A 22,070-nucleotide genomic window follows, 5' to 3' on the forward strand; every position below is an offset into this window, starting at 1 on the left:
AACATGAATTTTCCAGAAGATAATTTTTCATAAGTTTAAGGTAGTCTCTTTTCCTCTTCACAGAATCACGAAGGTCATTTCCAAAAAATATAGAACTTGTGATTTTTTATTCCAATTTAAAAAAAAAATCAGACATTCAAACTTTTTTTTCCTTTTGGAAATTGGAAATTGATAGCTTCTCCTAAGGCCAACGCTGTTTAGAATGGAGATTCTTGTCAGGATAGTTTCTGATTGCTGCCCTCTACATATGCAAGCCACCTTTCCATTTTCCTTCAGTTAGGATAATTTCCTCTCTCACCAGCAAATATATTACACACAAAAATGTTGTGTCCAAAAATGGAGAAGGCCCTCATTCTGAAGTTCCTAGCTGTCAGTTTGTATTTGATTTCAGACAACATGTGTGATTAGCTAAGTATTTCTCATCACTTGAGGAGTTTCTGCTTGTGGTTGGGTAATGAAATAAGATCCAGTCACGCTTCTTAAGGTCGTTGTGCACTGAAGCCAGAGAAAATGAGACAATAGACAGCTCCCTAAGTGCTGCTGAATTAAAAGTCTAGACTGAGTCATCACTAATTTGCTGCTGTCTTTATTCAGAGAGTCATTTGTTCATACTAGTGCAGGTGTTAGCAGGCAATCCTAACTAATCTAGGATTCTGTCCCTGCACGTGAACCTCCCTTAGGTCCTTGAGACTAAATTGAGTTGACTAATGCCCATGTCTTTAGTTCAAATCCACCATCTTCCTCCAGTTGTCTTTCTCCTTTTGGGTTGCATGCTCCCGGTATATCATTACTTATCGTTTTCAAGTTTCAGTTTCAGAAAGGAAGGGGCTTTCCTGCATTTTAACAATCAGCTTAGTCACATGGGCTTGTAAGGGCATGTTTTTTCAGAGGCCTCAATATTCTCCCACTTCTCCACTGCCCTTTGCCATTTTCAGAACGTTGTGGTGACTGGTAGATAAATTAGAAGTGTTTTGCCAAGAAAATATTGAATCACTTGACAAAGTTCAAAGTGTTGGACTAAAGGGGATGGCTCTATGGAAATCAGAACGGTTCCTGAGGAGATGATTTGTTAGGTTTTCATGCCTCTTGCCTCTTTTCTTCCTGACTCCACAGCTCCCCCAACGGTTCGGATTGTGCACTCGGGATTGGCCTGTAATATTGAAGAGGAGCGCTACTCTGAACGAGTCTACACCATCCGGGAAGGAGAGACTCTAGAACTGACCTGTCTGGTTACAGGGCATCCACGCCCACAGGTGAGTCCTGAGCTGTGACGCTACAGGAGACCCTGACTTTTCCTGAAAGTTGAATGTTTGTATTTTACAACATTAAGCCAGAATCGTACATTTGTGTTGGTGAGTGCAGGTGTGTGTGTGTGTGTGTGTGTGTGTGTGTGTGTGGGTGTGGGGTGTGCGTGCGTGTGTTGTGTCTCTGATTTTATTTTCAGCTTCAATGTAAATGGTTGGAATGAATGATAAGGGTGATAATTTCTAAACACTGATCAAGAGTTCAACTGCTCAAGATGAAACAAGAAAATTTGGGCTTTATATCGTGAGAAATGTAGAACACACTTCTAAGAAAGTTGTTAAAAAGACAACTACAAAAATAGTTCAGTAAGATAACAATTCATATGGTGAAGAGTTTATTTTAGAATGTGGAAAACCTGACTTCATGATGATGTAATTGTGCCTGGGGAGGCTTTGTTTTGAAGAATGTGGTGCATGGCTCCTTTCTTATTCTTAGCCACAACATTCATAAATGTTTCAAATAAATGTTTACAGGTGTTAAATGTGTTTGAACTTCCATTTTCATCAGCTGCAATATTCTTAAGTGATATTCCCATTGCTATGGGAGCACTTTGGAAATTTAAAAGTTACTGAAATTACACTTAATATGAAAAAACCACACAGGATCAAAAGAAAGACTTGTACATAAATAAATCCATAAAGTTATACATATAATGTGAAAATATGATTTGTATACAGACTACTCAAGTATTTTTATTTATTAATTAACAATCCTTACTGTCATATACTTAATCTGACAACTTCAGGATTCACACTGGTGTTGATGTATGGCAGGAATGTAAGTTGATTTAAAAGAGAATTTACATATTTTAATGGCTGTGTTATCAAGACAGAGATCTGGGTGACACAGCCACAGAAGAGAATGGGGGAAGATGGGGGTTTTACAAAGTCGCCATTGTCACTTTGTCATTTGCTTCTGCCCCTCTCAACTCTTACAGATTAAGGAACTCTCGATTCAGCCATGATGAACTAATTTTTTAGAAAGCCTATAATAGGAAGAGCCATTGGATAGGTAAGCTAATGGGCAGATAGATAAATAGATGGTAGAAGATAGGTGGACAGGTAAATAGGCTCGTAGGATCACGATTATAAATAAAATGATCAACTACATTTTTCAAATTTAATCTTCTTGGTAAAGTATAAAAGCATAAACATAACCAAAACAAAATCTAAAGTTTTTATAAATAAAAATTACAAGGATTAAAATTATGAGTAATTATATTTGCTATTAACAAAATATGAATTAAAGAAGAACAGTGGTTTTTAATAAAATTAAATTTTATAAAAGTTGGCTAAAATAAAAAAAACATACTACAAACAATGATTCCAAAAACAACAACAACAACAAAAACCCTGAAGAAACCAAATATGGTAATTATAAAATTCAATATAAGAGACTGGTATTTAAAGTTTAAGAGAACCCAGTGAAATAATTTCATCAAATATTACAAAACCATATTTATAATGAACTCTAATATAGCTCAAAAATTTCAGTGCTGTTACAATTTGAACTTTTTAATTAAAAGACCTAATAAGATATCTAGAATCAGAATAGATTAAAGTGGAATAAAAGCTAAGGATATTGGTGAGAGACAGTTCCCAGAAAGAAAAGATCACTGGGTCCCAATTGTTACAAAACTGGTTTGCACTTGCTCATATTCTTAATTGTAAACTTTAGGTTCAAATTAGCTTCCCTCTGGCCCTGCTATCATCGGACTGTTTCTGAGCCCTTGATAACAGTTCTCATTTCTCTTTAACCTAAGAAGAGTCATACATTGACAGTGAGGCTTCCCTTCAACATTCACACTTCAGAGTACCAGCTTGTTCTCTAGAAAATCTTAAATGAATTCTGGGAATAAAAAAAAAAAAAAGGATTAGGAGACTTTTTTTTTTTTTTTAATATTATGATTCCCTAACCAGTTCCATTTGGGAGTCTATTTAAATATGTTCCCATCATTAAAAACTAGTAACAACAACAATAACAAAAATCCTGTGTTGTTATCATCATGTTTTAGTCCATTCCTAGAGGTAACACTTGTGTTTGTAAGCTCCTCAGTTTGAGTTGATATTTCCTCTTTGGAATAGTTGACTGGGCGCTTCCTTGCCAGCAGGCTGTCTAGAGCAGACTGACTGAACAGCTGGGGCTTAGCATTCTGGCCAAAGTCTAAAGGGCATACTATTGGCAGCGGCTCCTGAAGATGATTTTTCCTGGCTCATAGCAAGGAGCTGAAGAGACTTACTTCTGTATCTAGTCTGGCTCCGGGCATCTGGCAGTGCAAAAGAGAGGGAGAGGGGTCTTATTTACCTGTCACCATAGTTTGAGTCTCCTACCTCTTTCGAAAGCTTTTAGAATCAATCGTACGGACCATTTCCAAAAATTATACAGGATAAAAAAAAAAAAGCCTGTATTATCTGGAGATTATTGTAAGCAGTCCAAGAGTAGTGACATATACAAGAGAAATTTATATAAGAATGGGTTCATTCAAGAGGATTAGAGGGTGACACTGGGACCAGAATACCTACATAATGCCAGCTCCTCCCTCCAAAGAATACCTACATAATACCAGCTTCCCCTTCCAAACAGAAAGGTCCCTGTGTGTCAGGGCTTTGTTCAAGAATAGAAACTATTATAAGTGAACGGTAGAATGGTTTTGAGTAAAATTTATACTAGCAATGTGTGCACGTACATATATAATGTGGAGACACATACGGCGTGTAATGTTTGGGAAAATAGACACTATCGCAGTTTGAAGCTAGCCATGAACGTTTTCCTGCACAATTACTGATTTTACATCATTTTGATTATTGGATGTTGATATTGTCCCTTACTTTCTCTTCAGTTTGATACGTGTCACCATAGAGAATTTTTACATAATGCTTAAATTTGACGGCCAACAAATATGTTACCAATTTTTCTTCTGCGGAGTTAGGTTTGTTTGAGGTTTAGTTTAAAAAAAGATGAATCATTTTAATCTTCTTTTTAAAGATTCTATAGATTTCTAATACAATTTGGCATTTTAAGCGCCAACAGTCTTTTACAGATACTGATTTTTCAGTATGCCTTTGGATAAGGCCCACCATTTTTTTTCTTTATGTATTAACAAATGAGCATACCATCTCCCCATCTAAATTATTGTGATCTCAGTCATTCCTCATTCGCCTCATGGAATCATGAGAAAAGTCTTATGGAAGAGTCCCTTACGAAGGATGCTTTAAGTAAGGTACCTGAAACTGTCAGACTGAAAGACAGTTCTCAGCTTCATTTGACCATGTTCCTCACAGAAATTCTAATACATGTACATTAAACATACGCATACTAGATTTCTCATGCACTCCCACTCACCCACCTACACCCCCCCAAACACATATTCACACTATGGGGAGAATTAGGTTATGTTATCCTACCAGAAATCATCAGATATTATATTTTTCAAGGCACTGAAAGTGGATTATATCTTACTTTTTTCATCGGATGTATATCTACTTAGACTACATATGTCTTCACTTATGTGAGAGAATTGCCAATTCAAGCAATTTTCAGATGAATCTTTAGATGTTATTGGCATGATAATGTTTCACAACAGATACTCAGAAATTCGTTGTCTCAAATCATACATGCATACTACTTTCGTATGCCCTCCCTAAACATTCATCTAGTTCTATTCAGAGGTAATTAATATCATTAAATTCATATTAAATGGTTAATTGTATCAAAAATAGATTGTGATGCTAGATATCATATCTTAAATAATTTCTTTTTATTCATTTTATAAAGTATAAAGAATACTTGTATGAGTCAATGTTATAAATGTAAAAATTGCTGATAGCTTCTCGTCTAATTATATTGACAATATTTTAAATTAAAACTTCCATGGTTACAAGGTCATTTTTGCCCCTTAAATGATCTAGATGCATTTAGTATTTTCTCTGAATTTATATCTATTACTATGGACAACATTTGTGCTTAGAGAGCCATAGAATATATATATATATATATATATATATATATATATATATGTTTATACACACACACACATATATATATATCTATATGGGGAGAGAAACATATATATGATATATAGAGTAATACACAGAGTAAAAATATATAATATAATTGGACTAGACCTGTTCTAGAATATCTAGAATATATATAATATTCTAGAAACTTTCTTTAAAAATCTTACCTAATGTGCTTAGTCAAAGTACTTTATAGGTCAGTATATGCAAATTGTATTTGCTTATAAAGAAGATTTAAGTTTGCCGTTCACATGTGTTACAGCTGAACATCACAAAGCCCCTAAATTTCACAGAACTAAAGTTTACTTTCTTTTCTATGGAAAGTCTCATGGTGTTTGGGATTCTCATTAACTTCCTGGAATCATGATGAAGTTGGCTTCATGCTTCTCTCCCAGCTTGCTGCCATCAAATTCTGTCATTTTCACATTGACACAAAAAGCCTGCTTTACTAAATGACCTTGAAATATTAACTTTTAAAGGACAACTCATCGTATAAAGAATGTAAGAGATGAACTGCGCCCTAAATGTTAGAGTAGGTTGTTAATCATAACTATGTAAACTGTGTTTATCAGGGCTAAACACCTGGTATTGGCTAACTAATTAGGGAGACTATAGCTTCATCTCTGAAAAATATACCTGAATTTGAATGAAATCTCTGCATTAGAAGTCTGAAGGAAGGGGGTGTTAGTATGACCTGGAAAGGACAGGAGCTCCACAAGGACCAAATATATTTGGGCCCAGGGGTCTTTTATGAGACTGTTTCTCCAACCAAGGACCATGTATGGATATAACCTAGAACCCCTGCTCGGATGTGGCCCATGGTAGCTCAGTATCTAAGTGGGTTTCCCCAGTAAAGGGAAGAGGGACTATTTCTGACATGAACTCAATGGCTGGCTCTTTGACCTCCCCCACCCCCGAAGGAGGAGCAGCCTTGATAGGCCACAGAAGAGGACTTCGCAACCAGTCCTGAAGATACCTGATAAACTAGGATAAGATGGAAGGGTAGGAAGACCTCCCCTATCAGTGGACTTGGAAAAGAGCAGGGAAGAGATGAGGGAGGGAGGGTGGGATTGGGAGGAAATGAGGGGGCAGGCTACACCTGGGATACAAAGTTAATAAACTTTAATTAATATTAAAAAATAATTTATTTAAAAAAATAAGTCTGATGGTTCATGAATTAGGGATTTTGGTGACAGAGATGTCTGAGATAAATACAGACTGGAATAATTACTTTGCCTATTACTTTCTTCCCCAGTCTGAATTGGATCTTGGTGTGGGTCAGAAATTCTATTTCAAAACACAAAAGCAGAAGGATTAAGAATACAAACTGATGGACTTTTGAAGTCTGCTACCTCCTTTGCAGTGTGCAGTCTTTTGCAATATATTTAGGAATGATAAGTGATCAACTGTGTGATTTTCTAAGTATCGGATATAAAATATTCATTATAGGGTTATCACGTTTTGTTAAAAAAAAAGAAAAATCTGTACTCCATTTTTAATTGGATTACTTGGTTTGTGGTGTTTAATTTCTTGAGTTCTTTATATATACTGGATATCAGCCCTCTGCCAGATATAGGGTTGGTGAAGATTCTTTCCCAATCTGTAGGCTGTCGTTTTGTTTTGATGACGGTGTCCTTTGCTTTACAGAAGATTTTCAGTTTCATGAGGTCCCATTTATTGATTGTTGCTCTTAGAGCCTGTGCTGTTGGTGTTCTGTCCAGGAAGTTTTCTCCTGTGCCAATGAGCTCAAGGCTCTTCCACACTTTTTCTTCTAACAGATAATGTTTTATGTTGAGGTCTTTGATCCACTTGGACTTTAGTTTTGTGCAGGTTGATTAATTATAATACAGGTTTATTTGCATTTTTCAACATGTAGACATCCAATTAGACCAGCACTATTTGTTGAAGATGCTATCTTTTTTCGATTGTATGGTGTTAGCTTCTCGGTCAAAAATTGTTTCCATAGATATATGTGTTTATTTCTGAATCTTATATTCAATTCCATTGATCCACCAGTCTGTTTCTATGCCAGTACCATGGTATTTTAATTGTTGCTCTAGGTACAGGGGCTGTCTCTGACATGAACTCAGTGGTTGGGTTTTTTATCACCTCCTCCTATGGGGTGCTGCCTTACCAGGCCACAGAGGAAGACAATGCAGCCAGCCTTCATGAAACCTGATAACCTAGGGTCAGATAGAAGGGGAGAAGGTCTTCCTCTGTCAGGGGACTAGGGAAAGGGCATAGGGGGAAAAGAGGGAGGGTGTGTTGGACTGGGAAGAGAAGGTGGAGGGGGTTGCAGCAGAGATACATAGTGAACAAATAAATAAATAATTTTTAATAAATGAAAAGAATATCATACAAAAGAAGAAAAATGCTATCACCTGATAAACTATTGATTGTATTAATCATGATTATATATGTACTATTTAATTTTCATTTTAATTTAGACAGCATTGCTTCATAAACACTGATAAATTATATTCTTCAGTTTTATTATCAGTGTAATTATATAATTAAAACAATTCCTATTTTATTAATATTATTTATTAATTATAAACACTATTTTAAATATTCACTGACATATGTAAAACTATATTACATAATTGCTGATGATTAATTAGTTGACATTTCACAGTATGATTTTTACTCATATTTAACATTTTTTTTAAAGCCGTCAACGTATTCTAAATATACTAGCATTAACATCAAAAAGTTGAGCATTTCTTATAGAATCATAATTTGATTTACCTCTTTTTATGGTTTTGTTATATGCTTCATATACAAATATATACATATATGTACATATTTATGTATATATATGCATATAACATATGTATATGTTATATACATATTTGGATACAGAAAACCTTAGTCACTTGAGCACATTTCTTATGTCAAAAAATGTTCATTTATAGTGGTAGTCACATATACCTCTCCTTGAAGAGTAGCGTGAGAGTGAATAAAGTAGGGATAATCTTATATCAAATTTATCATACTTATAAAGACATTTGAATTGACAAAGATTTCACATATATACCTCAGTGAAATATTCATTGGAATGACATTAAAATAAGGTAAGAACTTCAAACTCCACTTCATCTAACTTAAAAACAGAAAAATTATGTGCGCTGGGTTATAGAGTATGCTATGAGTAGTAGCTAATAACCTACTAAAGAGCAGATTCTAAGCTAGTAAAATTTATTCTCAATTAGGTTCGTCACAGCCTTTTGCTGAAATGCTCTAGATGCTCCAGGTAAATCAGTGAAGAATAAAAAGTGCTATAAAACATTAACCTGGTACATGAAAACGTGCTTATGAAATGGAGTGTTTCCCTGACTGATAAAGGGGAAAACAGTTTTTAAGAACAACTCCAGGATTTCATTTTTAAGAATTGTTAATCTTTAAATTTTCTATGGTTGGCAATCATCCGATCTTTTTCCATCTGCAGACATTGATTTCTTCCTCTTTTTTTTTTTTTTTTTTTTTTTTTTTTGCCTCTTTGTGCTACATGAGGAAACATTATCCTTTACAAGCTGGCCCCTTCCTAAATTACTTGCCTTTGGCACAAATCATTAAACGACTCAGGACAGGTTTGAGCAGAACAAAGTCCTCAGTTAATCAGTGCCTTTTCCTTTGGGCATCATAAAATTCGTATTTTTTTTTCCTATGGTTAATATACTTTCTTTTTTTTAATTTTATTTTTTTCTTATCAGTTACATTTTATTAACTCTGTATCCCAGCTGTATACCGCTCCCTCATTCCTTCCCAATCCCACCCTCCCTCCCTCATTTCCACCCTGCCCCTTTCCAAGTCCACTGATAGGGGGGGACCTCCTCCCCTTTCATCTGATCCTGTTTTATCAGATATCTTCAGGACTGGCTGCAAAGCCCTCCTCTTTGGTCTAACAGGACTGCTCCTCCCTTGGGGGGTGGAGAGGTCAAAGAGCCAGCCATTGAGTTCCTGCTAAAAATAGTCCCTGTTCCCCTTACTATGGGAAACCAATTGGTTACTGAGCTACCACAGGCTACATCAGAGCAAAGGTTCTAGGTTACATTCATACATGGTCCTTGGTTGAATGACAGTCTCAGAAAAGACCCTGTGCCCAGATATATTTGGTCCTTGTGGAGCTCCTATCCTTTCCCCATCATACTAACTCCCCTTCTTTCATATGTTTTCCTGTACTCTGCCGAAGGTTTGGTTATGAGTCTTTGTATCTGCTTTGAAAACACTGCTAGTTAGAGTCTTTCAGATGCCCTCAGTAGACTCCAGTCATACGTTCAATGCACATCCCATCTGTCTTTTTTTTTTTTTTTTTTTTTGGAAACTTTTTTTAACTTTTTAAAAAATTTTTTATTAATTAATTACACTTTATTCATTTTGTATCCCCCATAAGCCCCTCCCACCTCCCCTCCTGATCCCACCCTCCCTCCCCTTTCTGCATGCATGCCTCTCCCCAAGTCCACTGATAGGGGAGGTTCTCCTCTCCTTTCTGACCTTAGTCTATCAGTTCTCATCAAAAGTGGCTACATTGTCCTCTTCTGTGGCCTGGTAAGGCTGTTCCCTCCTCAGGGGGAGGTGATCAAAGAGCAGGCCAATCAGATTATGTCAGAGGCAGTCCCTCTTTCCATTACTATGTAACCCACTTGGACACTGAACTGCCATGGGCTACATCTGTGAAGGGGTTCTAGGTTATCTCCATGAATAGTCCTTGGTTGGAGTAAAAAGACACACACGGTATTTACTCACTCATATAGACATACAACATAGGACAAACCCACTAAAATTTGTGCATCTAAAGAAACTAAGCAAGAGAGAGGACCCTAACTAAAATGTTCAATTCCCCATCCTGAAAGGCAAAGAGGATGGACATCAGATGAAAAAGAAAATAGGAAACAACCTAGGAACCTGCTACAGAGGGCCTCTGAAAGCCAGAAGAAAACAGGAAACAACCTAAGAACCTACCACAGAGGGCCTCTGAAAGCCTCTCCCCTGCAGACTATCAAAGCAGATGCTGAGCCTGATGGCCAACTGTCTAGCAGAGTGAATGGAATTTTATGTAAGAAGTGGGAAATAGTAAGAGCTGGAGAGGACAGGAACTCCACAAGGAGAGCAACAGAACAAGAAAATTTGAACACAGGGAACTTCCCAGAGACTCATACTCCAACCAAGGACTATCCATCTGTCTTTCTAAACGAGGATTGATCATCTTACCCCATGTCCGCTTTGAGTGAAATATCCCAGAAGGAGAAAGACAAACAGGGTATATACTCACTTATATAGACCTATAAGATATGATAAACATAATGAAATCTATACACATAAAAAAATTCATATTTTTTTAAGATTAACTTTACCCACCCAGGGTTGTGGCATAGTACACGCTATTTTGTTAATTGTAGCCAGAGCAGAAGACCGCTTTGGATTACTATGTAGTACATTACGGAAGGACTTCAGTCCATCAAAGTTGCAATTCATGTCAAAACTGTTTTTAGAAACACGGTAAATAATTATTTGAGCTACTCTACGGAAGAAATGTAAACACATTTCATGAGATCTATAAACTCCGTCAGCTGAAATCCACACTTCTGTATGTATTAGTTTCCTAGAGCTGTCTTAAGAAAGTCACACATTTACTCTCTATCGTTCGAATGTTACGAGTCTAGATTTGGGGTGTCTGTAAGATAGGCTTTTGGGAGGAGGTTCAGAGCAGTATTTCTTTTTTCTGTTTTCTAGGTTCTGGTAGTGGCCACCAAACCTTGAAGTTCCTTGACTTCCTTCTGCCTCACTTCAGTTTCTGTCTCTATCACCATGTGTGTGCATGAGTGTGTGTGTGAGTGCTTGTGTGTGTACATGTGTGTGTGCCTGTTGATGTGTATACTTGTGTGTGTCTGCATGTTTGTATACATCCCTGTGTGTGTGCATATGAGTGCATGTGTGTGAGTGTGTGAGTGTGTGTGTGTTGACACTGAATTTTCCTCTTCTTGCACACAACATTTATAGTAGCTTATGGGATCTCCCACTCAATTATTCTCATCTTAAGTAACTGTGGAAAGCATCTTCCAAGTGTCAGCCTGAACAACAACCTAAGACAGATTATTTGGGAACTGATGATTGATATTTACCTGCAAATATTAAAGGCACTGCAATGAGACCATTTGTCCAATAGTAACTTTGAGTGTGTTCAAAGATGATCCTGCCAGGGCTAGTTTTTAAAGGTGAAATGATGAGCATGGCAGGATGGTGTCAGGTTAAGATTAAACAGACAGTTGTTTGTCAACTGTATTTGCACACCTGTATTTCCTTGTTGTTTGCCTAATGGCTGTGGTGCCCTTTATGTAGAGCCCTTGCTTTGCCTCTTTTGTGAGTACGAGGCTTATGAGTTCTTTCATAACTTTTCTATCAGTATTATTTTGTCTATTTTTTATTACGGTTTGACATAAGAAGCTTCATTTTGGTTCTAAGAGCTTCTTTGAATTAGGATTTCAACACATTTTGAATGATACATAATGCCACCCAAACTGTACATAAATGGCTTTTTTAAATAACCCCAGGACCAGAGATATCTCAGAGGGAAAATGTGCCAGCCACCTTTAGTCTATGACCCAAGTTAGATCACCAGGCCCCACATGATGGAGCGATAATAGATAATCCAGCAGATTGTCACTGGAGACAATACACATAGTTAATTAACATCCATGCAGTGAGCATTATAGGAGATCTTTACACTTACTGTATCCATGAACTGCTATTAGAATCATGTATATCCATGCCTATAGGAGTGTATTTAATGTTACTTTGGCAGTCTTGAAGACTTAGTGATTTTTCTTCTTATTGTACTACCTACCCACCATGAACTTCAAGAACCTTAGGAAATAGGATTCCATAACACATTGATATAAAAGGCGTATACAGTCAGAGAAAATTCAGATGTTACAGACTCCATTTTTAAGTACAGTTCAATATTAAACATTAGGATCATGGGTGTCTGTGGCAAATTTACAAAGCTTCAGGTATAAACTAAAAATCCACTGATAACATCAGACTACAAATTCTTAGCTCTCTGTCTAAACAATATAGAGGAAATGAAAGACTGGTTTTCAGGTAGAAAGAGAAAATCAATAGCTGAGAGTACGGTGAAATTAGAAAATGTCATAATGACACATTCAGATTCATATCAGAATCTAGCCAGTTGCTTTGCCTAAGAGGTGTTGGAGAGACAAAGCCTTTTTAGTCAGGTAACACATGACCAAAATCTCTGGAATTGGAGTTTTTTTCTTCATAAGAAAATGGAATGTGAATGCATAAGATCCATCAATTTATACTCTGTAAAGCATAAAGTGTAAACTTTAAAGTGTAAACGTCTGTAAACTAGTTCAAATAAGAGAAGGTGACTGACTACCCCAACTTATCAAAAAACAAAAAGGCAAAATCAAAATGTCTTGGACTTACATATTTCACCCTGAATGTCTCTGTACGGATTCCTACTGCATCCTTAATGTTCTCTGAAGAAGTGGCTTTATTTACTGTTAGTCTCTAATGCCCACTCTATATCAGTTAGAACTGAATTTCAGTTAGCAGAAACCATTCTGAATATTTTTTCTTTAATTTCCAGTTTAGACGCTGGAGAGATAGCTCAGAGATTAAGAGCACTTGCTCCTTTCTGAGCACCCATTTCACACAACTCACACACAACTGCCTGTAACTTCACCTCAAGGAATCTGATGTCAACTCTCACCTCTGAGGGTGCCGCCTTCATGCGCGCACACACACACCTCACAGACACAGGCAGTCAAACACACACACACACACACTCATGCATACACATCACACTCACAATTAAAATAAAATTTAAAGAAATAGTTTAAAAATAGTAAAATTTAAGATAGAAAGTGGCTTACTCTGAACGTAGATCAGAGCAGGGAACAGCGTAAAAGGACGAACGAGTGAACAGTCTGAGCTGCTGCAGCGCCTCCCAGCCAGAGAAAGGTGGACCACCTGCGAGTGTATCCTTGTTCCTCGCACAGCTCTTCACAAAGCAACATTCTCCTTGCCCAAAGGGACACGCTGAGTTCCAATACTGATTATTCCTAGGCTCATAAGCCTGGTTTTGTTGATTCAAGGGAGCAGATTAAGGACTGATTGGGTTGTTCCAACTCCCATAAAAGGTAATATGCATACAAACAATCCAAAAATCAGGTTTGGTATTCATGATGAGAAGTGCAAATCTAGATATAGCAGATTGTTTCGCTTGTCAGTCTGCGCAGGTGAGGTAAAATAAAGAAAAATTATAATCAAAACCTCATTGCAAAACTTGGAATGGCAAATGTTTCAGGATGGCTATTGCAAAGCAGGCTTGCTCTTCTAGCAAGCCAGCTAAGAAGCCAAACAACTGATATTGGGGAGCAAGGCTTGTTAGCAGAGGCACCTGAGGCTCTCTTGTTGCCAAAAGGCAGGAATCATAGGCTTTAATCCAAGAGGAATATCTCCCAATGACAATTAGTTCTAGAAACTTGATTTTCTGTTAACAAGGTTGATCTTTTACTGTTTTGATAGACACAAACTTTCTTTAGATATATTACTATTAGAGCATACATTCACATAACAGCTAAATTTCAGAAGTGATTTTGATGCATTAATATTCATTCTATATTAAATTAATTTTACATCTCTGTTGCCCTTCTCTAAGGACACTCTTATTTCCTGTGTGTGTACTTATTTATGATGTGTGCATCTGATTATATTCCATTACAAAGATCGAACTCCAGTGCAATTTTGATTATACCATATTATATTCTCTGTATTTCACAAGAAGTTGGACACAGGCATAAAAACAATTGAAACCAACACCTCAATCTGCTGGGGACTGAGAGGAGATAGCCCACAGAATGCCAAACCCACATTCTTTCCAGTCCCATCCCTCTGTGTTTTCAAATATTCATGCTGCTTCCATTCTGTTTCTTGAATAATTTTTCACCTTGGCTACCATAAATGACCTTCTTCGACTGGGTCATATATTATTATTCTCATTCATCATGGACATAGCTCATCAAGCCATCTATAGGATATTTCTTTACAAATGTCATTTACCTTGTTAATATGATTGTGTATAAAGGAAACCTGATGATTAGTTTCAATAATTAACCTTATTAGAAAGAAGACAGCACTGTTTGTTCTTCATCCCTGTCTTATTTTCCTGCAGTTCTAGCCATATTGCATTACGTAGCACAATTTCAATCTCCTTTAGAGCTGAATAATATTCACGTGTTCATACATCTTACATTTTCTTTAGCCATTCATGTGTTACGAATGCATCATTTGATTCTACATCCTGAATACTGTGAATAGTAATTCAACAAACATGACCATGAAAGAGTCTATTCAACATATTGACTTCATTTTCTGTTATAAGAGTGAGAACGCTACCTCATATGTTATCTCTGTTGTTACATTTTTAGAACCCTTCATGTTGATTTCCATAATTTCCATATTCATTTATATTCCTATCAACAATGTACAAGAGTTCAGTAGACGGTAGGCAAGGAAGTGGTAAGAGACAAGGATTGAATATCAAAGCACAGTTAGATAGGAGGTAAAATTCTAGTGTTCTTTTAAAAAATAATTTTTATTTTTTTATATTAATCACAGATTATTTGCTTTGTATCCAAGCCATAGTTCCTTCCCCCATTCACTCCTAATCCACCCTCCCTTCCTCATCTCCTCCCTGTTCCTTTCCAAGTTTTTTTTTAAGAAATATTGCTTTTTTTTTTATTCAGTGTACGTCCTTGTTATAGCCCCATCCCTCCTCCCTTCCCAGTCACCCTTCCCTCCTGCCTCTCCTCTTTTCCTCAGAAAAGGACAGCTCCCTTTCCCACCCACCCCAGCTCATTAAGTTGCATCAAGACTGAGCTTGTCCTCTTCCCCTGTGGCATGGCAAGGCAGTCCTGCCAGGAGGAAGTGACCAAAATGATGGCAAGGGAGTCCATGTCTGATGCAGTCCCCACTCCCCTTGCTAGAGGACACACATGAGGCCTAAGCTGCCCATCTGCTACATCTTTGTAGCGGGCCTAGGTCTAGTTCCTCCTGCATGGTTTTGGTTGATACCTTAGTTTCAGCAAGCCCCTCAGGGCTGACCCTCTCAGAGGGCAACTCTTACAGGACAGACTCCTGTCTGCAAGCTTATCAGGGTATTGTTCATACTGTGAGAGGTTGGCACTCTCCGATAGGATGGGTATTTGATTGGGCCAGGCATTGGTTTTGCATTCTCTCAACCTCTGCTCTACCTGCTCCATCTTTATCCCTGCACATCTTGCAGGCAATGTAAATTTTGGGTCAAAGTTTTTGTGGGTGGGTTGTTGAAAGATAAGAGGGTGGAGATCAGACATGTGGAGAGTAAGGATAAGAAGACAGAAGCTTGTAGAGAAAAGAGAAACTGAAGGTGGGGACATCTCTGTGACAAGCTGGGTACCTAAGTCAGGGTAGGCTCTTGGGAGGATATGAGGGAGATTCAAGCAGAGACTCCTGTAGCAAAAGCCATAGAGACCGAAGAGGACATACTCTAATTCTAGTGTTCTGTACACTGTACAGTGACTTTGTTTTATAATAAGTTATTAATTATTTCAAAATAACTAGAAACAACAGTTGAAACATTCCCCAAATAAGAAATGCTGATTATGTTGATTTTGCCTTTGTACAGTATATACATGTATTAAATCACATTGTATTCCATAATTATGTATAATTACTATGAGTTTGTTAAAATTATTTTAATTAAAACTTTAATGATTATAATCATAGGATTATTTGCATTTTTAAGAGACAAAAAGTACAAAAACATATTCATTTGATAAGTACCTTAAGAATATGACAATGACGTTTGTCCAGTATTAAAAAGCTTTAAGCTTAGAATATAGTACGTACTTTTTCTCCTTTGGATATTTTTAGTTTTGGTTTTGCAGTTCACTTAGTTTTTGTTGAAATCTACATCCAAAGTAAGGAAATGAGTGCTGGGGAAATGGCTCAATGCATAACATACTTGCTTTCCGAGTGTGAGGAACTAAGTTTAAATCCCCAGAATCCACAGAAAGCCAGAAGCACTAGCACATGGCCGTAACTGCAGGCAATCAGTCGAGACAGGTGACTGTCTAGACCCATAGGCCAGCTAGGCTGCCCAGGAAACAAGTCACTGTCTCAAACAAGGTGGAAGGAGAGAGCATGGTTGGGTTCTGCCTCGTCATGCCTACTCTAGTATACACGCACTCACTCACAAGAATATGTGCACACACACAAAAACACATCCTCCACAACTACGTAATAAGAAGAAAATGGTGCTCATGTGATGTGAGTTCTTAAAATCACTGCAGGAGGATGGGGAATATGTTTCTCTCTGGATATGACATGCAAAACAGGAACTGATGATGCAAGCTGTGAACATTATTACACTGTTAATTCATTGTATTCAAAACTAAAACTAAAACAAGATGAGTCTTAAAGCATGGTAAAAACAGCATGTTAGTCGTCTTTGCATCCCTTTTCAAATCCCATTGTGTCACCATTTTGTTAAATAGAAAAACGTGCAATTTCCATTCATTCCTTATTGATTTTTCCCCTTACTTACAAATTTATTATCACCTTTTAATACTTTCCTTTCCCTTTTAATTCCAACATGCCCCTCCTTCCAATAACTGTAACCTTGACCTGGACATTTAAAATTACCATTCAATACATACCAAAGATTAACAGCCATAAGCAAATCAATAAAACAAATAGTACTGTTGTATGATTATTTCAACAAAACTATATTTCAAGTGTACTTTTTAATCATAAAGATGGATACTTCCCTTGTCTCTCCATTTTAAATACTCAGCAGTATTTTACGCTTAGCCACTTTGTTCATCTCTCTCATTTTCTGTGTGTGTGTATACAAGCGTGTGCACTGTGGTGTACATGTTAAAGTCAGAAGACCAATTTGTGGAGTCGCTCTCTCCTTGTGCCTTACTGCATCCTGAGAACTGAACTCAGCTCACCGCATCAGGCACCTTTATCCACCGAGTCATCTTTTCTCTCACTTAATATGAGTATGGTAATTGAAGTAGTGGGAACATTTGTCTAGCAGCATTTCTTTGAGTCTTTGTTTCTGTCTGTTTTGTCCCTTACTAGGGAACACACTTGTATGCTGAGCTGCCATGGGCCACATCTGAGCAGGGGTTCTAGCTTATCTCTATGCATGGTCCTTGGTTGGAGTATCAGTCTCAGAAAAGACCCCTGTGCCCAGATTTCTTGGTTCTGTTGCTCTCCTTGTAAAGCTCCTGTCCTCTCCAGGTCCCACTATCTCCCCCTTCTTTCCTAAGATTCTCTGCACTCTGCCCAAAGTTTGGTTAAGAGTGTCAGTATCTACTTTGATACACTGTTAGGTAGAGTCTTTCAGAAGTCCTCTGTGGCAAAAGCTTTTTTTTTTTTAAGTACTATGGACTTAGATTTTCTGACAGCAGTGCCATAACAGTGCAGCCATCTTACAGATGTTCTTGCATGTGTTGGTAGGGAACCTTATACAGTGTATGTACAAACAGGGTGTTTATTTACAAAATTTTGTACTGGCAAATAATGCATACACCCTAAGTGTTACGTTTCAGGGAATTAAATAATTAAATACATTAAATGAAAAAATTGCAACTATTAAAGCTTTATTTTCTGATATTCAGCCAGGAAGATACATTTTTAAGTTACAGTAAGCAAAGACAAATTTTTTTGGATAAAAAGTCATTACTGTCATTTATCTTGCAAAGTCATGAAATATCCCAAAAAGAATAACAGTACTATATTCTACTACTCCAGGTAAAATTGCTAGGATACATGGTGAATATTTATCACTCTACATTGAGTACAAGTTTTGGATTATGAGCTGTATCTTCTCTGTATCTGCACTCTCAGGTGACTCCAAAATATTTTTTGCAATATCAAATATTCTGGCCATGCATAAAGTGTTTTGTTGTTTTTATCTCCAAAAGCTATGGTGGGATTCATTTTGGATGTTACTGTATACATGGCCTAGAGAAAACTCAAATCCTAAGAGTAAATAAGTAATCTGTCATTTTATGTAAGGGACTTGAGTATCCATAGATTATGGAACCATTGGTGGTTCAGAGAAAAGGACCAACGTAACCCTCTGAAAATGAAGATTACATTATTAACAATTCATACATGCAAAACTGTATAATAGTCACCAGAAATTAGAAGGAAGACATTCCTTATCTTAATATGAATTCTTCCGGTAAGCCTCTATGCTTAATGCAGACCTTACATGATTTGGGACACAGTTTAGAACTATCCCAGAGACCTGGATGCCTAGCTATTCTCAAACTGTGGTTGAGCATCCCAGTTTATGGTGGAGGTATGTCTTGCACACAGGGTACCTCTAGGGGGCCGTATTTCCTAGCATCATTATTTTCTGGTTTCTGGACTCAAAACAAAATAACAACAAAAAAAAAATAATCATCCATTTTGATACTCTTATCCTTCACACTGAACTCAACCCCTGTAGAAGAAGCTATATCTCCCACTTTCCCATGTTCACTCTTCTAGACTGGTAGATGCTGAACTTGAAAATTACTTATTTCTTCTGTCTTTTTCTCTCATCTCTCATCTCAATTCTCCCTCCCCCTTTTTTGAATTTCTATTATTTTTCCACTTTTAAAATTCAGTTTACATCCTTGTTATAGCCCCATCCCTCTTCCCCTCCCAATCCTACTCTCCTTTCTTTCCCTCTCTGCCCTTGGCTCCTCTTCAGAAAAGGGAGCTCTCATTCCCATACACCCATGCTCATCAAGTTGCATCAGGACTGAGCTGGTCCTCTATCCCTTTGGCCTGGCAAAGCAGTCCTGCCAGGAGGAAGTGAACAAAAAGCTGTCAAGTGAGTCCATGTCTGATGCAGTCCCCACTTTCCTTGCTGGAGGACCCACATGAGGCCTGAGCTGCCCATCTACTACATCTTTGTAGGGAGCCTGGGTCCAGTTCCTGAACGGTCCTTTGTTGACGCTTCATTCTCAGCAAGCCCCTCTGGGCCCTGGTCTGTTGGTTCTGTTGGTCTTACAGAGTTCCCGTTGCCTCCAGGTTCGTTTCTCTTTCCTTCCACTCCTCACAACACTCCCTACACATCACCCAATGTTTAGTTGTGAGTCTCCGCATCTGTTTTGAGGCACTGTTAGGCAGAGTCTCTCAGAGGACAACTCTGACAGGACAGACTCCTGTCTGCAAGCTTATCAGGGTATTGTTTATATTGGCAGGGGTTGGCACTCTCCGATAGGGTGGGTCTTTGGTTGGGCCAGGCATTGGTTGGGCATTCTCTCAATCTCTGCTCTACCTGCCCTGTCTTTATCCTTGCACATCTTGTAGGCAGTGTAAATTTCGGGCTGACATTTTCGTAAGTGGGTTAGTATTCCCCTCCCTCTGCTAGGAGACTAGTCTAGTTAGAGGGTGTCCTCTTCAGGCTCTATAGCTTCTGCTACTAAGAATCTCTGCTTGAGTCCCCCTCATATCCTCCCAGGAGCCTACCTTGACGTAGGTCTCCAGCTTGTCACAGAGATGTCCCCACCTTCAGTTTCTCTTTTCTCTTATTGACCTTCTGCTCTCTAGCCCTCAGTCTTCCCAAATCTCATCTCCACACTATCAACTCTCTGCATCTGTTCCCTCTCTTCAGCCACTACCTCTGTCTATTCTATCTCCTCTTCCAAGTAAGATTTATGCATCCTCCCTTGTATCCTCCATGTTACGTATCTTCTTTGTGTCTGTGTCTTGTACTATATGGCTAAAATCCACTTATCTGTGAATACATGTCATGTGTGTCTTCCTGGTTCTGGGATACCTCACTCAGGATGATCTTTTCTAGTTCCATCCATAAGCCTGTAAATTTCATGATTTATTTGTTTTTATAGCTGAGTAGTATTTCTTTGTGTAAATGTACCACCGTTTTTTGTTGGTTTTGTTTTGTTTTGTTTTTGGTTTTAATCCATTCTTTGGTTGAGGGACATCTAGGTTGTTTCCTGATTCTGGCTATTACAAATAAAGCTGCTATGAAAATAGTGAGCAAGTGTCCTTGTTGTATGATGGAGCATCTTTTGGGTATAGGCCCAGAAGAGGTATAGCTGGGTCTTGAGATAAATTTATTCCCAAATTTTCTGAGAAAACTCCAGGTTAATTTCCAAAGTGGTTGTACAAGTTTACACTCCCTCCAGCAATGGTGGAGGTTTTAAAAGCCCTTTCCTTTCCTTCCCATGGATGCTGCTTAGAATCCTTAAATGTGTCCTCCATTTTCTCTTCATTCCTTCTCTGATCTAGTTCAGGCCATCTTCAGGTCTTCTTGTCACATTTCGGCTCCATTATATAAAATCACATACTTCTGATTGTGTTCATAGTAGTTAGCTGTGTTTCTGGCAAACCTGAGGTGGCCAGCAGATAGCATTGTCAGATGTCAAGGCTAAACAAAGTTCCTTAGACATTCCAGAATACTGCATGAACAGCTGTGCTTTCCTGAATTTTAAATCACCATCCACTTTTTGTTTGACTTGCACAAATATTTCGTGTTTTTGCAATTAGATCCAAGTGACATATAAATTTTCTCCAAACAAATAATTCAATTTCTAAAATAATCTCTTTATATTTTCTATCTACACTTACATAGATTTTTTTTGAAATTCCACTAAATAGCACTAACCAATTTAGGGTATAGGAATTACTCTCAGGTGTTTGTGTGTATATGTGTTGGCTAATGTAGTGAATCACAATTGTTTATCAAACATATATTCATGGAGACTTTCCCAGTGCAGCGCAGTGGTAGGCAAATAAGCTGATAAAATGAAGTAAACATTAGACACTTATTTAATTATAGTTCTCTCCTTTTTCTTCATTAATTTAGTTTTTAAACATTTTACAGCATGATTAAAACCACCTCCCTTCTCTCCTCCCAGTGTCGCCCTCACATGCTCCTTCCCACCACCTTCCCTTCCTCTCCTTCCCATGGGTACCAACCTACCCTGGCATATCAAGTCCCGGCAGGACTAAGCACATCCTTTTCCACTGAGGCCTGGCAAGGCAGCCTAGCTAGGGAAAAGGGACCCAAAAGCAGGGAACAGAATCAGAGACAGCCCTTACTCTCATTGTTAGGGGACCCACAAAATAACCAAGCTGCACATCTGCTACATATGTGCAGGGGACCGAGGGAGGTCTTCCACAGGACTGGTTCTCTCCATCTGTTTCCATCAGCTAGCTACTGGAGGAAGCCTCTCAGAAGACAGTTATGCTAGGCTCCCGTGTCCAAGCATAGCAGAGTATGGTCAACAGTGTCAGAGGTTGGCTCTCTCTCATGGGGTGGGTCTCAAGTTGGGTCAGGCATGAGTTTGTCAATTCCTCAATCTCTGTTCCATCTTTATCTCTACACTTCTTGTGGAGAGAACAAATTTGGGGTCAAAGGTTTTATGGGTGGGTTGCGGTCTCCCTTCCTCCAATGGAAGTCCCACCTGGCTTCAGGAGGTAGCCACATAAAGCTCCATATGCCCACCCTGATCACTACTCATGCTATCTACATAAACATTTCACTGTTTATCATCCTTATCTGTCTTAGTTAAGGCTTCCTCAAAGCGGTTACTGAAGTAAAATTTGGTACACAGATGTTTTCTCAAGGAGGTTTTCACATAAGATTGGCAAAAGAATTGAGAAACCAGGGCAAAGCAGTAAGAAGCAAATGATAGCCTGGTCTCA

The 22,070-nt window shown here is 38.0% G+C and overlaps 1 protein-coding gene across 3 annotated transcripts in view; it reads left to right on the forward strand.

Moving 5' to 3' along the window:
* Positions 1-22,070, forward strand: part of Mdga2 (MAM domain containing glycosylphosphatidylinositol anchor 2) — an 870,813-nt gene that overhangs the window by 400,561 nt on the left and 448,182 nt on the right. For all 3 annotated transcript variants that reach the window (XR_008718784.1, XR_008718785.1, XM_055595284.1), the window contains exon 2: positions 1,114-1,253. Coding sequence is in view for 1 of the 3 variants with exons in the window: in XM_055595284.1 (XP_055451259.1) it covers positions 1,114-1,253 (140 nt within the window). In the remaining 2 variants the exon portion in view is untranslated. The remainder of the gene's footprint in view (positions 1-1,113; positions 1,254-22,070) is intronic.

Source organism: Psammomys obesus, unplaced genomic scaffold (assembly GCF_907164565.1).
Source record: "Psammomys obesus unplaced genomic scaffold, mPsaObe1.curated_primary_1811, whole genome shotgun sequence".
In the NCBI taxonomy this organism is placed as follows: Eukaryota; Metazoa; Chordata; class Mammalia; order Rodentia; family Muridae; genus Psammomys; species Psammomys obesus.